This window comes from Rhinatrema bivittatum, chromosome 8, assembly GCF_901001135.1.
Source record: "Rhinatrema bivittatum chromosome 8, aRhiBiv1.1, whole genome shotgun sequence".
NCBI classification, from domain to species: Eukaryota; Metazoa; Chordata; class Amphibia; order Gymnophiona; family Rhinatrematidae; genus Rhinatrema; species Rhinatrema bivittatum.
Window position 1 is genome coordinate 230633271 of NC_042622.1, and position 18705 is coordinate 230651975.

At 42.8% G+C, this 18705-nt stretch overlaps 1 protein-coding gene across 1 annotated transcript in view; it reads left to right on the forward strand.

Annotated features, from left to right (window-relative positions):
* Nucleotides 1-652: 652 nt before the first annotated feature.
* Nucleotides 653-18705, forward strand: part of ATP8B3 (ATPase phospholipid transporting 8B3) — an 84647-nt gene continuing 66594 nt past the window's right edge. The window contains exons 1-4 of the mRNA XM_029614130.1: nt 653-803; nt 965-1058; nt 16128-16216; nt 18418-18531. Coding sequence (XP_029469990.1) covers nt 1004-1058; nt 16128-16216; nt 18418-18531 — 258 coding nt within the window. The 5' untranslated portion in view covers nt 653-803; nt 965-1003. The remainder of the gene's footprint in view (nt 804-964; nt 1059-16127; nt 16217-18417; nt 18532-18705) is intronic.

Here is an 18705-nt window from a genome sequence, read left to right on the forward strand (position 1 = left end):
AGAGGAGCCGCTGTCCGGAGGAGGGCTGGCTGGCTGGAGTAAGTTGCGTCTTCTCTCTCCTCCTCTCCTTGCGCCGCGGTCTGTCTCGCTCTACAGTGCCATCTCCGCCGAAGGTCCGCCGTGGTCCGTCTCGCTTTACACTGCCGTCTCCGCCGAAGGGGGGCTGCCGAAGTGGGGCCGCATTGGATTTTTTTTTTTCGCTTTTTTTTTGCTTCGGGAGGAGGGAGAGGACTGGGGCTACCCCGGAGACCAGCACCCATGGACGCGACCAGGGCAGGTGAGCCGGGGCTGGGGGAAAGTTTGCCGCTTACCCTTACTCCTGCCTCTAACGTAGGGGTAGGGGTAGGTGATAAACTAACAGATTAAACGCGCGGCAAATCGGCAGGGAAAAAAAGCGATAGTCGGAGCGCGCGTCACAGTATCGGAGGGAATAGCTAATTCTTTCATTTACATATCATTTACATGCTGCGTGCGGGAAAGGTTTTGCGTCTGTTTTAAGAAGCGCTAAGGACGCATGAAACTGGAGACTGTATCGCTGGATCGCCTTACGCTTCCGAATTGTGCGCTCCCAGCACGTTACAGACGGGAAATCTTCAACCGCACGTTACTGTATCGACCTGTAAGTAACTTTAACCAATAAAGCCTCCTTGCCTAAGGGTTCCAGTATCAGCATCACCTCCCAGAGAAGCTTCAGTGCTGCCACTGCTACAAAGGAATCTGCTACAGCGGTCCTTGAGAATAAGCTTCCAAGCAAGAAGTCACCCCAAAGGACCCGCCACTAGGGGGGCGCCATGCCACAAAATGTATGTACTCATTTCTACAACAAGTTACTATATAGACATAAGTCACCATGGGGGTCAAATGGGATGTTTGGATTTGTCTTGTTTTGGTTATAAATAATCATAGTGACCTGGGATACAGTTCAAATGCATTAACACTCTTAATCATTCTGTGTTTGTCCCAGCAATGTGTTGAGGATGAGTAAACAGCATACTCTAGAGAGATGAGTAAACAGCAGGCTCCAGAGAATCCCCTAGATGGAAATGAAAGGCAGCCAGGTAAGGCAGGTTGCTTTCTTCTTTCTTTATTTTTGCACGTGCTTGCTTAAAAGAGTTTATGTATGCCTAAAAAAAAGGCTGGGGTCTAAGGAAGGCTCAAAAACCATTTTACCCACACTTCCTGTGATGATCATCATTGTTCCCATACTGCCACTGGAGCGATAGCTAAAGAAATAACACCCCAGTGCCTGAGTGCCGATTCATTGAGGCTCGGATACCACTTATTCTGGGGGAAAGTCTGAATGTGATTTCTGTTCATGTGTAGGACAAGGCCCAGCAGATGCTAAAGATTCCTGTTTTGAAGGCCCAAGCCATTGCTAACACAACAGTTTGGATTATTTATAAGAGCTGATGACTGCACTAGTTGTAATGTGGTGCTGAAGTGCTAGGAAGTTGTATTTCTATTTTTAAGTACCATGATATAGCTATGCTGGTGAAATATGTCTGTAAGGGAAGCATGAAGCTTTTGTGTTCCTAGGAAGCATCATGGCTGTACTTCTGTAAGAAGTAAATAGATTGTTAGATGAAGAAAGCAGTTGCTAAGAGGCAACCTAAGGTTGCCAAGGTTGAGTGGAAAGTCGTCAGAGATTTATACCCATATAAATAATTAGACTAGACAGACCAAATTGGGAGAGAGTCTGTATAACCATGGACTCTGTGTATTTAATTATTAACACTTTTTCTATACTGCCAAACACAATACAGGTTGTTCTAGGCAGATTACAAGATAATAACATGAAGCAATCAAAATTCACCCGTAACCATTAAACCATCAAGAAAAACATAAAACAAACCAATACAGGAAAGACTATATGTCGCAGGAGTCATATTATAGAGGAAACTGAAAAATATCCTCAACTAATCAAGTTCTGCTTATAAAGATAGCTTAATTAGCAAGAATAAATGCCTAGGTAATTAAAAAGGGTTTTACTTTCCTCCTAAAAACTAAAAGTCCAGCTGTTCTCTGAAGGCCAACGGACATGTATTCCACATCACGGCACTAACAAGAGAGGTTAGTTATGCATAACTTGTGGGCATAAGTTCTTAAAAGAAGGAATTGCCAATAGCTGTTTACCTGCGAAGCACCTGTGTTGAGGCATAAGTCAATAACAGATTTTTCAGATATTTAGAACCATCTTCTCTGAGAGCTTTAGTCATCATCATTTATTTTTATCACACCTTTCCAGCCAGGGAGTTCAAGGCACATTACAGGCAGTACAATGTGTTTAAAATAACAGACAACAGTAGGTTAGCATAGATATAGCAGTCGCTATGGTTACAAGACATAAATATAATATACTGGAGGAAGGATGTAATCAAATTACTTAGGTTATATAAAGCAGTGAGAAGGCTATCAAAAAGCCTATAGATATGTATACAAAGTTCTTAAGAGCTATGTTCAGCGGTTTACGTCCTTCAAATGTTGTTTCTTAGCGTCCAGTCAGATGAATCCAGAACAAGTGGGGTTATGCACCTCTCCCAGCAGATGGAGACAAACAACTGACGTCACAGTATATATACCCCTGCAGTGACATCAGCCTGCCAGTATTCTCCTTCTCCAGCAGATAGTGGATGTGCATCTCCCTACTGGGGATTGCTTCATTTTAAAGAAAAGGAGAATTTAGGAATGAAATTCGCCCTTCTCTCCTATGGTGATACCAAATCATCCCTCCCCTAGTTGAGAATTCCTGAGGTAATTTCCATGGTCCCTCAGATGAGTTCCTTGGTACGGTAGCTGGTTTTTCAGCTGGCATGGACACAGTTTGTGCAGGAAGCTGAGTGCAGAGGTGACAGCACATGCCCTCTGCCCCAGCAGCTGGAGACTGTCTCTGGTAAGTAAAAAAAAAAAAGAAAAAAAACACACTCAGCAAGAGGTTTTTTGTTGTGCAGGGCTTCCTTCTCCCCCCAGTCTCTGTGCTCAGCACACCGGACCAACATTCGTCCCGATCTGTGGGAGGTCTAGGGATGTGGGCAACCTGATGGATTGAGTAGCCTCCTTAGGCTAGGCACTGCTCCAAGGCTTTTCACTGCATGTCGTGGTAGGCTTGTCGGTCCAGCGTGTGCATCTCGCTGTGCATCCAGGTTGTGCGCCCAGTTTTTGAGTGCACAGTAGGGCCTTATAGTCTGAGCACCCATGTTAAGCAACACGTAGTGGTTGCATGCTTACCTATGCGCATAAGTGTTACTATGCGCTTAATTTTTGGCCACCTAAGTGTTTGACGCATAATTTTTGGGCAGCTATTTGAGCACCTATATAAAAAAGAAAACAGTGGAGTAAAACAGCTAGATGTTTTACTCTTGTCAAACCCTTGGTTCAACACCCAACTAAGAGACACCAAATCTACCCTAAGGAAAAAAGAAAAAGACTAGCGAAAAAAATAAATGTCCTCTGACCCTGGAAAGATATCGCACACAGCTGGCAATATATAAAAAGCTGATTAACAAAACTAAACGAGACTATTACAGTAAAAAAATCCAAAACTCTGCTAACAACTCAAAATCACTTTACAACATAGTAAACAACTTAATTTCAGACAACAACAACAATCCCACATCCCAAACCAAAAACCTAAGCCAAGAACTTGCTCTGTTTTTCAAAAACAAAATCAGCAAAATAACAGGGAACATCAACAATTCCACTAACTAAGATGAGCAACTAACCATCAAAAATATAACACCCTGGACCACCTTCGAACCCATATCAACTACCAAAACGGAGAAACTATTAAGAAACCTAAACCCAGCCTATCATGAACTCGACATAATTCCAATTCGTGCCTTAAAGGAAATAGCCCAAATTATTGCGCCAACCATCACGGCAATCATAAATAAATCTCTAGAAGAAGGTGAACTTCCTGACAAACTAAAAATTTCCAACATTTCTACTAAGAGGAATTGACTATCTGGGACTGGGCTGTTGAAGCAGTGTTTGAATATTTCCACAATGAGGAATTGACTATCTGGGACTTTTTGAAGAAATATCTATAACGAGCCAAGGAAGAAATGTGAACTCATATATGAGAAGGAGGTTTGATATACATGGGACTTTTTAAGTGAACAACTTTATTAAGTGTATAAGTGGAATGTTTTTGGGTATGAGATAAGTGAGGGTGGTTTTACATTGTGTAAATATATGGGTGTATTTTTAGTGGAGGTTTAGGGGAGTGTAGGGATTTACAGGAATGGTGTGAATGATGTGTGAGTGTATAATGTAAACATGTGAAAAGATGGTGAAATTATTTATAGTGATAAACTTGAAATAAAATAATTCAAATAATAGAAGATGGTACAAGAGTTGATGAATTGGTGAGCAGAACAACAAGGTTTTCTTGTTTTCTTTTGAGAAACTAAAAATTACAACAATTAAACCGTAATAAAAAAAGAACCTCAATCCAGATGAACTGAACAACTACCACCCAATCTCAAACTTACCCCTCTTTGCCAAACTGACGGAGAAAGCAGCACTTAAACAACTCAATGAGCATCTCGAAACAAACAACATCTTACACCCCACCCAACACGGTTTCAGAAAAAATCATAGCACAGAAACCTTACTATTCAATTTATCAAACACAATTATAAGAGTTTTCGATAATGGTCAAAGATTCATCCTCATCCTACTCAACCTCTCCGCCGCATTTGACACGGTTGAACATAAAAGCTTAATCTCCAGACTAGCTGACATCGGTATAACCGGCAAAACTCTCGACTGGTTCACATCCTTCCTTAAAAACAGATACTTCAAAGTAAACATCAACAACCACTCATCAGATGCCATACCTCTTGGAACAGGCGTACCTCAAGGATCTGCACTTTCAGCCACCCTGTTTAACATATACTTACTGCCTCTTTGCCAGCTCCTCACGAGTCTCGGCGTCACATACTACATGTACGCCGACGATATCCAATTAATCATACCCGTAACAAACACCCTTGAAAACGCATTGAAACTCTCGGCCACCTACCTTGACACCATAAGAAACATGCTAAACCACATGAAACTATGTCTTAACATGGACAAAACTGAGTGTATACTGCTTGAAAGAAAAAACTCCGGAATCAACATGAACCACACCATACAAATTGACTTCACATACATCAAATTAAAAGACAACGTGAAAGATCTAGGAATATGGTTAGACCCAGAGCTTAACTACAAAAAAATCAAAGAAGGCTTCCACAAATTACTAATCCTCAAACACCTAAAATCACTACTGTATCACCCTGAATTCAGAACAATTCTACAATATAGAAACATAGAAACATAGAAATGACGGCAGAAGAAGACCAAATGGCCCATCTAGTCTGCCCAGCAAGCTTCACACATATTTTCTCTCATACTTATCTGTTTCTCTTAGCTCTTGGTTCTATTTCCCTTTCATCCCCACCTTTAATGTAGAGAGCAGTGATGGAGCTGCATCCAAGTGAAATATCTAGCTTGATTAGTTTGGGGTAGTAGCCGCCGCAATAAGCAAGCTGCACCCATGCTTATTTGTTTTACCCAGACTATGTTATTAGCCCTTATTGGTTGTTTTTCTTCTCCCCTGCCGTTGAAGCAGGGAGCTATGCTGGATATGCGTGACGTATAAGTCTTCTCCCATGCCGTTGAAGCAGAGAGCCATGCTGGATGTGCATCGAAAGTGAAGTATCAGGCCCATTTGGTTTGGGGTAGTAACCGCCGTAACAAGCCAGCTACTCCCCGCTTTGTGAGTGCGAACCCTCTTTTCTTCTCCCCTGCCGTTGAATCAGAGAACTATGCTGTATATGCATTGAAAGTGAAGTATCAGGCTTATTTGATTTGGGGTAGTAACCGCCGTAACAAGCCAGCTACTCCCCTCTTTGTGAGTGTGAATCCTTTTTTCCACATTTCCTCTTGCTGTTGAAGCTTAGAGCGATGTTGGAGTCAAGCCTGTGTATGTTTATTTAATAAGGGTATTGACTCCAGGCAGTAGCCATCATTCTGGCGAGTCACCCACTCTTCATTGGCAGCCTCTTGACTTTATGGATCCACAGTGTTTATCCCACGCCCCTTTGAAGTCCTTCACAGTTCTGGTCTTCACCACATCCTCCGGAAGGGCATTCCAGGCATCCACCACCCTCTCCGTGAAGAAATACTTCCTGACATTGGTTCTGAATCTTCCTCCCTGGAGCTTCAAATCGTGACCCCTGGTTCTGCTGATTTTTTTCCTTAGGAAAAGGTTTGTCGTTGTCTTTTGATCATTAACACCTTTCAAGTATCTGAAAGTCTGTATCATATCACCTCTGCTCCTCCTTTCCTCCAGGGTGTACATATTTAGATTCTTCAATCTCTCCTCGTACGTCATCCGATGAAGATCCTCCACCTTCCTGGTCGCCCTTCTCTGTACCGCCTCCATCTTGTCTTTGTCTTTTTGAAGGTACGGTCTCCAGAACTGAACACAGTACTCCAGGTGAGGCCTCACCAAGGACCTGTACAAGGGAATAATCACTTCCCTTTTCTTACTCGATATTTCTCTCTCTATGCAGCCCAGCATTCTTCTGGCTTTAGCTATCGCCTTGTCGCATTGTTTCGCCGACTTCAGATCATTAGACACCATCACCCCAAGGTCCCTCTCCTGCTCCGTGCACATCAGCCTTTCCCCCCCCCATTAAATACAGTTCATTTGGATTTCCACTCCCCATATGCATGACTTTGCACTTCTTGGCATTGAATCTCAGCTGCCATATCTTCGACCACTCTTCCAGTTTCCTTAGATCCCGTCTCATTCTCTCCACTCCTTCCGGCGTGTCCACTCTGTTGCAGATCTTAGTGTCATCCGCAAAAAGACAAACCTTACCTTCTATCCCGTCCGCAATGTCGCTCACAAAGATATTGAACAGGACCGGTCCCAACACCGATCCTTGCGGTACACCACTTAAAACCGCTCTCTCTTCAGAGAAGGTTCCATTTACCATCACACATTGTCTTCTGTCCGTCAACCAATTTGCAATCCAGGTCACCACCTCGGCACTCACTCCCAAGCTTCTCGTTTTATTCACCAGTCTCCTGTGCGGAACCGTATCAAAAGCTTTGCTGAAATCCAAGTATATGATATCGAGCGCTCTTCCTCTATCCAATTCCTTGGTTACCCAGTCAAAAAAGTCAATCAGATTTGTCTGACAGGATCTTCCTCTGGTGAATCCATGCTGCCTCTGGTCCATCAATTCTCCGGACTGTAGATAGTTCACTATTCTCTCTTTCAACAGTGACTCCATTACTTTTCCCACCACTGAAGTGAGGCTAACCGGTCTGTAGTTACCAGCCTCCTCTCTGTTCCCACTCTTGTGAAGCGGGACCACCACCGCTCTTCTCCAATCACTCGGCACCACTCCCGTTTCTAGGGATCTATTGAACAGGTCGCACAGCGGTCCCGCCAGCACATCTCTGAGCTCCCTCAATATCCTTGGATGAATCCCATCAGGCCCCATGGCTTTGTCCACTTTCAGATTCTTTAGCTCTTCCCATACATTATCTACTGTAAATGGATTTTCCTCTGTTCCGCTTCCCTCCAGTTTCTTGTTGTGTAGAGATGGTCCTTCTCCAGGGTCTTCTTTAGTGAACACAGAGCTGAAGTATTCGTTTAATATTTCTGCCATTTCTTCGTCTCCCTCCACACATTGATCATTTCCACCTTTCAATTTCACTATACCACTTTGGACCTTTCTCTTTTCGCTGATGTATCTGAAAAATGTTTTGTCACCATATTTTATCTCCTTGGCAATCCTCTCTTCTGCTTGACTTTTTGCCAACTTGATTAATTTCTTTGTCTCCCTCAGTTGATACAAATATACATGTTGATACAATCTCTCATATTCACTAGCTTCGACTACTGCAACTCACTCCTGATAGGCCTACCCAAAGCTACCATATGACCACTCCAATTGCTATAGAACACCTCAGCCAGAATCCTCACTGGTCACAAAAGAACTGACCACATCACTCCTGTGCTAAAAAGTTTACACTGGTTACCTGTAGAAAAGAGAATTGAATATAAAAGTCTAACCATTATACACAGTACAATACACAACAGTGAAAGCACATGCCTAAACAACATTATTCAGAAACACATCTCTCAACGCAATATGAGAGCAACAAACAAACTATAACTAATGTGAGGGAGATTCAAGATGGCTCCCTGAACGGTCGCATACGAGGATGCCTCAGAGGATTCTCAAGATTTCTTCAGAAAAAAAATTACTTTTGATATCGGTATGCCCCATAAGAGAAAAGGGAAAGTAAGGGTATACCCACCTGAACCCTTCCTTCCCTCAGGACAGCGGATTATATCACAGTATGCGACTCCCATATCAAATATTGGGGTCCTGAGCCCCGCTGGCGAGTTGGCAGGAGGAGGCACGGTGTCGCCTGGGGAGATATCGTTGACCCCACCAGAGCCGCGAGAACAGCCGAAAGCACCTCCTCCAAGCAGCACCGGGATGGCAGAGTCGTTGGTGAGTGAGCTCATGCAGACGCCTCTGTCAGGTGGCCAGAACGCCGCTGCGTTGGATCGGGAGAGATCCTCGACCTCCTCCAGAACTCCGGAAGGATTGGTATGGAATGGAGAGAGTTCCCAAGGCCAACCGCAAAGAGTTCCATCAGAAACCGGAGAGACGGAGGAAGTAAGAGTTTTGAAGAGCCCCCTGGAGATATTCAGACCGGCAGTGATAACCATGGAATCGCTCTGGGACTTGATAGTGAGGATGACAAAGGTATTTAATGAACATACTCAAGAAACAGAAGAAAACTCACAGAAATTTCTTGCGTTAGAGAATAATATCAAATTGAAAGTAGAAGAGCAAACTAGTGCCATGACCCAGGTTGGGAATGATTTAAAACAACTGTCTGGTGTGAATGCTGAATGTATGAAAAATCAAGCTATTTTCCAGCAGAGGTTGGAGTCAGTGGAAAATTTCTTGAGACAGTTAAATATCAGAGTCATGAACTTTCCTAAAGCGACTGGTGAGATACCCATATTAACTTTTAAAAGGTACCTGAGAGAGATCCTGAAAATTCCAGAGGATCAAATACCAGCCCTAAAAAAGATATTATTCTTGAGACAAAGACAAAGCCAGATACAGATATCCCCAGTGGGGTAAACTGGAGGATTTGAGAACTTAACAGACTATTTAGAGAACTCTGGGTTTGAAATTGTGGAAAGACCGGTATTGTGTGTCTCTCTTTTCAGAGAATGATAGAGCAATAATAATGAGATATTATTTTAAAGCTATGAATGTTCCTTATATGGGTGGGTTAATTCGCATTTTTCCTGATCTTTCTAGAGTTACTCAATTACGCTGAAAAAATGTCCTAACAATGCGATCAGAGGCTTTGGCCCTGGGCGCAAATTTCATATTGAGATATCCGGCGAGGTGTGTAATAAAGTACTCTGGGAATACTTTTGTTTTCTATAATCCAGAACAATTAAGGGAGTTCTTAAATGCCAGAACTGTTGTCCCAACAAGTCAAAGCTCGCCTATTTAAATGAATGATATGGTTTAAAAGAGAGCATGTAAAAATAATAGTTTCTATTGAATACTCCTCTTTTGCCTTAATATCTCCCTCCCCCATGTTTCTTTAGGAAAAGAATGAAAGTCTTATTACCTATTCATATTTAGGTTTAACAATTTTCCTGTGTGTAACTTTTTTTCATATGAAAGCAAAGTTTTCTTTGTGATGTATTATAAATAAGGCATAAATAAAAAATTAAAACAAAAAACAAAAACTAGACATACCATGTCTATAACTAGACATACCATCAATCTCAAACACCAAACTTACCACTGTAAGAAACAGAGTCATTTCAATTGCAGGACCCCACCTCTGGAACTCACTACCAGAACACCTAAGATTACAAAACAACACTAAAATATTTTTAAAAAGCACTCAAGACCTGGCTCTTCAGACAAGCCTTCAAAGACGGGATCGGCTAATCACTCACACCACAAACGACACCCCATACTATTACGGATACAGTATTTAAATACTATTACGGATAGTTAAACTCTTTACAACTGACGATAAACCCAATCTGTTGCTATATAAGCTGTTAGCTATAACCATTTTGCTTCCGTTGTTATAACCTTTCCATATCTATGGTTATACCAGTTAAGTTGTTATACCAGTTGTTTTTTCACTTGTAATTCGTTGTTTTACCTGTAAACTGGATTGAAGGCCTCTAGCTAAACTTTGGTATATAAAAGCGTATAAATAAATAAATAAATAAATAAATAGATGCATGCCTCCGGCCACCACTCAACGCATTGCTGGCCATTATGGCGTATGTGCCTAAGAAGCCTAAGCATCTCTCTCTTTGCACTGCTTGTCATATTCGGGCATCTCAGCCAGGAGTGCCCGCTGATTTGTGCCGGCACTGTTTGGAGGCTCAGGATGAATTGTCTTCCTCTAATTTCACTAAACCTGGTTCATACCAGGCAGATGTGGGACTGGGTAAAGACGCCTCAGGTGGGGCGCCTGATTTTGGAACTCCCCTAACTTGTTCCTCAGCAGGGGAAGGTAGCTCAGTGAGTATTCCTCAGGTACCTCCCAGTCTGCATGCTTCTACTTTTTCATGGGTAGAATTTTCCCAGGGGTTGCAATCCTTTTTTCAGGCGCAATCCTCGGCCCTGTCCCATGCTTCTAGAGCAGAGGCGCAGGTGGAAACCTTGCCTGGACCTTCTGTTAAGCACCGGAGTATTCAGTGAACGGCAGCGGGTCCTATGGATGGAGATCCGGGTGGCACGGATGATGCCACTGATCCTGCCTTTCTTGAGGATGGGGAAATTCCCTCTGGATTGGAACCAAATAGAACTATGTTGCAGTTTTTTCATAGAGATGAACTGCTAGCTCTGATTTACCAGACCTTGACGATGCTCGGAGTTCCTGAGGCAATTTCAGCGTCTGAGCCAAAGAGAAATCCCATTTTGGTTTCTTTGCATAAAGCCTTTTGTTTTTTCCCCATGTTGGAAGCCATTCAGGAATTGATTGATCTTGAGTGGGATGCCCCAGAGGCTAATTTCAAAGGGGGTCAGATTTTGGAAGGCCTGTACCCTCTGGATCCAGAGAGCACTTACGTTTTTCGAAGGTAGATGCACTTGTGTGTGCAGTCTCCAAGCGGACCACTATTCTTGTGGAAGGAAGAGCGGCCTTGAAGGATGCTCAGTGTAGAAAGATTGAGGCTATCCTTAAGCAGGCATTTGAAGCCGTGGCAATGACCTTGCAGATTGCTTCTTGTTGTTCCTTGGTGGCTCATTCTTATTTTCTTCTATCCCAGGAGCTTGATAATTCTAGAGTAAATCCCAGAGCAGTTATAGAACCAACTGCTGCCTTCTTGGCAGATGTGGGATGTGATTTGGTCTGCACTTCAGCCAGAGGGGTGGCTTCGAAAGTAACGGGCAGGCATCAGTTATGGTTGAGAAATTGGTCAGCCAATGTGACCTCCAAGGCTAATCTCACTAAATTGCCCTCTAATGGCTCGCTTTTGTTTGGCAGCGAGTTGGAGAAACTGGCCAGTAAGTGGGGCAAATCTCCAATTCGTTTGCTGGAGGATAAGAAGCAGGCGCAGCGCTCCATTATCATGTGAGGTCGTACTAGAGGATCCAAGCATTTTTTACCTTATAGAAGAGCGACTTTTCATAGGACTCGTCTCAGTCCTTTCATCCCAGACAAGACGCAAGCTCAGGTGGTGGACCCTCCCAAACCTCTCAATGAAGGTTTGCTGACCCACCCCCGGGATCAGGAGATAGGGGGTCGCCTCTCTTTTTTTTATCAGAAAGGGATCGAGATCACATCAGATCAGTGGGTCCTGAAAGTAATACGAGAAGGATATGTGATGGAGTTTCGCAGTGTTCTTCGGAACATGTTCATAGAGTCTCTCTGCCACTCCCCGCAGAAGAAACAGGTAGTGGAGATTACATTGGCAAGATTCCTCAGTCTGAGGGCTGTGGTCCCGGTGCCCACATCTCAAGAAAATAAGGGGTGTTATTCCATTTATTTTGTTGTCACAAAGAAGGAGGGCTCGTTTCATCCCATCCTGGATCTCAAAGGCATCAACCATCATCTGCGAGTGAAGCATTTTCACAAGGAGACATTGCTTTCGGTGATAATGGCCGTACAGTCAGGGGAATTTCTGACCTCTCTGGATCTGTCAGAGGCATATCTCCACATTCCCATCAGACTTAAACATCAATGCTGCCTGTGGTTTGCAGTCCTGGGAGCCATTTTCAGTTTTGGGCGCTGCCCTTTGGTCTGGCCTCCGCTCCCAGAACCTTCTCCAAGGTAATGGTGGTTGTTGCAGCAGAGTTGAGAAAGGATGGAATCCTAGAGCACCCATATTTGGACGATTGGCTTATTCATCCTTGTCGGCTCATCCTGATGTAACCCATTTTCTGAAAGGAGTGAAACATCTTCATCCTCCTTTGCGATTTCCAATGCCCCTATGGAGTCTTAATTGTTTTTTGGATTTTTTGGTAGGCCCTACATTTAGACCACTACATACTTTGTCCTTGCGGTTGCTGACCTTGAAAAAGGTATTCCTTGTGGCAATTTGTTCTGCGCATAGGGTTTCCAAACTGCAGGCCTTGTCTTGCTGGGAGCCATTCCTCCAGGTGACTCCAGGGGCAGTACAGCTGCGAGCTGTTCCTTCATTTTTGCCGAAGGCGGTCTCTAAGTTTCACTTGAACCAGTCCATCTCCCTGCCATCTCTGGACAGAGAGAGAGAAGTATAGTCTATTGCGGCTCATGGATGTCAAGAGACATATTGTCAGGTATCTGGAGGTCATTGGGCCTTTGCATAAGTTGGATCGCCTGTTTTGTCCTTCACAGTGTTACTAGACAGGGGAACCAGCCTCACGGGCTACAATAGCTCGCTGGATTAAGGAGATAGTCTCGGATGCGTATGTGGATGCTGGAAAGCCGTTACCTAGTCAGATTAGGGCTCATTCCACTCGGGCTCAGGCAGTGTCATGGGCAGAAATTAGATTGTTGTCTCCCGTCAACATTTGCTGAGCTGCGACGTGGTCCTCCTTGCACAGCTTTTCCAGGTATTATCGCCTGGATGTTCTGGCCCAGGAGGACACTACCTTTGCGTGTGCGGTTTTGACTGGAACACAGGCAGCCTCCCACCCTATTCGGAAGTAGTTTGGGTACATCCCACTTGTTTGGATTCATCTGACTGGACGCTAAGAAATGAGAAATTATTACTTACCTGATATTTTCCTGTTCTTTAGGACAGTCAGATGAATCCAGCTTCCCTCCCTTGGCTGCCATAAGATTGCATATTGTTCCTCCTATGTGCCTACATGTTACAGGGATTACTGGTAAATTTTATTCCAGTCCCTAGAATGTTACATTCTTATCTGGGCTGAGTATTGACATGGTTGTCCTAGTTTTAATCAAGTTTTTTGCTAGTCTGTCCACAGTTCTTTTGAAGAGAATACTGGCAGGCTGATGTCATTGCAGGTGTTCTGTACTGTGACATCAGCTTGCTCCGTCTCCATTTGCTGGTAGAGGTACATAACCCACTTGTTCTGGATTCATCTGACTGTCCTAAAGAAAAGGATATTAAAAGGTAAGTAGTAATTTCTCACTGTTTATCAGTGGCATAAGGATCTGAATGCAGCATTCTTAGCAGCTATGTACAGGGCATAAATCCTGCGGAGATTCTTAGTGGGGAGGCTTAAGGTTGTGACAAATCATTTGGTAGTGTTTGTGTCATTGTTTGATAGAAAAAGCTGCTTCAAAGAGCAAGGTTTTCACTAGCTCCGTAAAGGATAGGAGATCTGGGGCCTCTTAAAGAGTTCTGTAGTGTTGGGACTGAGCCTAGTGCCTGCAAGCCTCATGGTTTTGGGTGAAGGCACCATCAGATGTGCCTGCAACTGTGAGCATAGGGGGTGTGTGGGTGTATAGGGAATAAGAGATCTCATGAAGTATGTTGGTACCATACCTTTGAGTGTTCTGTAGGCCAGGACCTAGAATTTGAGTTTTGTGTAGTGAAGTATTGGGAGCCAGTGCAGGGGATTGGTATTATGATCAAATTCCTTTGTCTTCATTATGTGGGCTACAGCATTCTGTATAAGCTGCAGGCATTGGTTCAGGGTCTTGGGGATTATTCCAGTATAGATGGCATTGCCACAGGCTTGGCATGAGATTATTAAGGCTTGGATAGCAAAGATGTTGTCATACAGGAAGAGTTCTAGATGTCAGAGTTGGCAAATTTGTAAAAAAGTAATTTTGGATATCACTTGAATCTGGGCATTAGAGGTAAATTGTGAGTCTAAATGCAGATTAGGCTCTGAACTTGGGAGCTGAGGGTTAAGGTTGTTCCATCGAGAGGGACTGTTGGGAGGGGGTGCTGGGTTCTTTTTTTGGGGGCTAAGACAGAATTTGTTTTGATGTTCATAGTTGGCTATTTTTGCTAGGCATTTGTTGAGGTTGGCAATGGTTGCATCTAGGTTTATGTTGAGTGGTACCAGTATTTGTATGTCATCAGTATAGGAGTGGATTATGATGTGACAGTCTCTGATGAGTTTGCTGAGGGGGCCATCTAGATGGGTGAGAGAATGGAACCTTGGGGTACCCACAGACGACAGTTTGCAGCTTAGAGAAGGCTGCTCCAAGGGTTACAGTTTGGGTGCATTCAGATAGGAAGGAAGTGAACCAGGCTAGTGCCTGACCTGATATCCTAGGTTGCTTAGTCTGGTGAAGAGGATGTTCTGATCTATAGTATTGAGGGCTACTGCAAAATCCAAGAGTATTAGTAATGCTGATAGGCCATGATATAGAAGCAGCTGGATGTTGTCCACCAAGCTATCATTTGTATGAAAAATTCAGTTTGGTTGTTAAAGTGAGTCTCTGAGAGGGGGGAGGGTATGGAGGGGGGGGGGGGGGGAGGGTGCTAGATCCCAGGAGTTTGTTTATGGTCTGGAATAACTTTATAGAAGAGTTCTCTACTTGATTCTTTTTGTATCCTAGGTTTTCTTTGCTTTATTAGTAGCCTTGTGGTAGGTCTTCTGGTGTTGACTGCATTTAGTCTTGTTCAGATCAGAATTCAATTTGCACCATTTTTGATTCGGCTTTCTGTCCATTCTTTTTATGCTTGATCTGATATGAGCCAAGGGGTTGTTTTAGATATTGACTGTTATGCAGGGGTGATCTTATTTATGGCTATTTTGAGGTCAGAGTTCCAACTGTGCATTAGAGTGGCCAATAATGGAGAAGGGGGTTGTTCTGGTATAAGTGATAGCTTAAGGATCTATAAAGAAAAAAAAGCAGACAGTGGATATCCAGCTGGGGACTGCAACACTAATCCAGAAATGGGATCTGTGGAGACCCAATCTAAGGTCAGTCTCCTCAGCCAAATTAACCTCTGTCAGAGACAGAGCCTAAGCTCTGGAACACGCTCCTGGAACAAATAAGACTCGAATCCAATCGTAAGGTATTCAGGAAAATACTAAAAACATGGCTCTTCAACCAGGTGTTTAATGAAAGTCCAGGCTAAACACATTCTGACAATATTAATGTCAGAAATGTTCCACCCCGGTATTTGAAATGTTCCACCCCGGTATTTGCTTTTATCACGCACTTTTAGATATTTTATTCAGTTTACTTTGATATTTTTATTCATCACTTAATGATTGGAAATTTGTTTTAATATTGTATATGAATTTATATTTTTTATTATTGATATATGTACCTATGTATTTTTTTAAACTGTATTATTATAAACCGATGTGATTGTCCTCGGTCCAAACATATATAAAAACTGTTCAAATAAAAAAAATTATCTACATTCCCTATGAAATAGTTGCCAAAGGGACCACAAGTTTAGTTACAGTTTGTAAATGAATCAAGCTGGCTTAAAGTTGTCACTAGATATGGGGAGATGGGATGCAGCTAATACTATCTCTTCTCTCAAATTATTTTGGGAAAGAGGAGAAGCCTATTAATTCTCTGCCAAATGATCACTATATATTATCATTTTGGTGGGAACAGGGTATCATTGGGAAGAAAGAGTATCACTCTGACTTATCTCCCGTGATGTGTTGACGTTTCAGATTGTACCTGGGAGGTGAGAGCCAATGACAGACCTTATCACAGGAAGTTCAAGAAAGGCTTCCATTTTTTCAAGAAGAAAAAATATGCCGTAAGTTCTCTGTGTTTAGTATGTTGTATAAACTTTGGGAAAAATAAAAGCATTGATTTTGATGTGGGATGTTTGGGTACTTGCCAGGTTCTTGTGGCCTGGTTTGGCCTCTGTTGGAAACAGGATCCTGGGCTTGATGGACCCTTGGTCTGACCCAGCATGGCAATTTCTTAGGTTCTTATGTTATGTTCTTATGTCCATTTGCTTGTCACAAGAGAAGTCCAGACCAGGGTATCACAGCCTCCAGCCTAGTGCGAAAAGCAATTGAATAATCCCTGTGATTTATTGGTCATTCCTGTTCATTTTATTTTTAACAGTTGAGTCCATTTTCAAAATAAATGCTCGGCACTTAATTCAGGGAACTAAGTTTTAGGCACAGAGATAACATATTGTGTAAGCCAGGGACCAGGAAAGTTATGCAGGTAAAGCTACCAGGATAATTTTATCCAGATACATAGGAGTCAACTTTTCAAAATGATTGTGGGTGCTAAACTCAATACAAACTACCTCTCCCAGGACACAGAGAAGGAGTTTTCTTAATATTGGGAATGCTGAAGCACCCACAGAACTGGCAACTATGTCCAGATTTTCAGTGGCACTTACCAGGATACAATTTCCACGCCATATACCCAGATAAAGTTATCCAGTTTACTTTAGGACAGGTATTTAGATGACCAGACATACTCAGCTAACTGAGCAATGCTAAATATCAACACCCACCAGTTAAAATTTAACCATATCCCCAGAACACCTCCATTCCGCCTTTATTCATCCAGTTACATTTTGTTCAGCTACATTTCAAATCTTGTTGTTTGTCTGGATAACTCCAAAAGTTACCCATAAAAAGCCTTTGAATAGTGACCTTTCACATTCAGGAGAACATTAAGCTGAAAATAGGCACCTGATTTTCTGATTGAAAACTCACTGAAAGTTAGGTGTCTAACATTTAAACCCTTAAATTTTAAGGTTTGTAGTTCATTTGCCTAGACGAGAGGGCCTAAGTTAGATGCCTAGATAGGTGTTAAGCACCTAACCTTTTCTCCATTCTAACTCCGCCCTCTATTCCCGCCCACTTTTTTAGGGGCCTAAATTTAAGTGCTGAGCTCTAGTCAGTTTTTAAAGGGGTTGATTTAGATGTCTATCTTCCAAAATTAGGTACCTAAACCCTTTGAAAACTGAACCTTTACTCTGCAGCTGCTGACTAATACCATCAGTGGATGGATAAAAGTCCACAGCATCAGTCCAATAGCTCAATTGAGTGAAGAGTGATATTTTGCAACTCTGTATCAAAGGGTGCTCAGCAGTGATGCTAATCTGATTCCCTGTTTTTATGAGATTTATATTCAGTTCTGCTTTTTTAGGGCTGTCATTCCAATGCCTTAAGAACATAAGAACATAAGAAATGCCATACTGGGTCAGACCAAGGGTCCATCAAGCCCAGCATCCTGTTTCCAACAGAGGCCAATCCAGGCCATAAGAACCTGGCAAGTACCCAAACATTAAATAAAGCCTTCTCATGCTTGCTTCATCAGGACGAGGAGGAGAAATGTGTTGGTATGGGGATTAGAAAGAAAAAACCAAACAAACAGGTGTTCTATCTTGTAAAGACTTGCGTTCGTTAAAATCACATCAGTCCCGCTATCATCATCTTCCACAATAACAAGAAAAAAAGCCACCCGGGGAATCTTTTCCTGCTGAGAAGTAGATTCTCTGTGATGGAATGCCGAGATCTGGCAAAACGCTCGGAAACTGGCCAATAGCATCACTTTCATGAATCAATGTCCAGGCTAGGTTTTGTGCATCCCAGCACATGGTTGTACTCTCTTTCAGCATTCCATGCAAATCTGTTTCCTGATTTCTGCTTTTTACATTATCGTGTTGAGTAGACACTAATTAATGCAAAGAATTATGCATCCCAAGGAAAGGGTATCAATATACACAGTGCTCTGGTTCAGCGGTTCCCAAACCTGCCTCCACTGCATGCAAATTTTATCTCATGGTTGCATAATCGTTGTGGATATCCTAAGAACCTAACTGTCTGAGGGTCCCCCGGGACAGACTTGGGAACCACTGCTCTGGTTAAATTATTTTTCTGAATATTTGGTGCATGCTGAACCAGCTTTGCTATTTTGCTGTCTGTTTGGATTTTCAACAGTTGACCCTACGCGAATTTGCTAGAGTTATCTTTCTTCCTGTTGCAGGACAATGCAATTAAAACGAACAAGTATAACGTTCTGACCTTCATCCCTCTGAACCTCTACGAGCAGTTTCATCGGGTCAGCTACGTCTATTTCCTCATTTGTGTTATCTTGCAGGTGAGAGCTCCCTCAAGAGGTTAGTTTCGGGACAAAAAAAAAAATAATGACCCTTTTTAATATAATTTACAATAATTTAGGGGTCAGTTTTCAGAAAGGGCCGCCTCACCCATAGCTGGCCAAATTTTGGCCGGTTAAAGTCAGCGCATTTTCAGCTGAAGACGAGCTTGAACC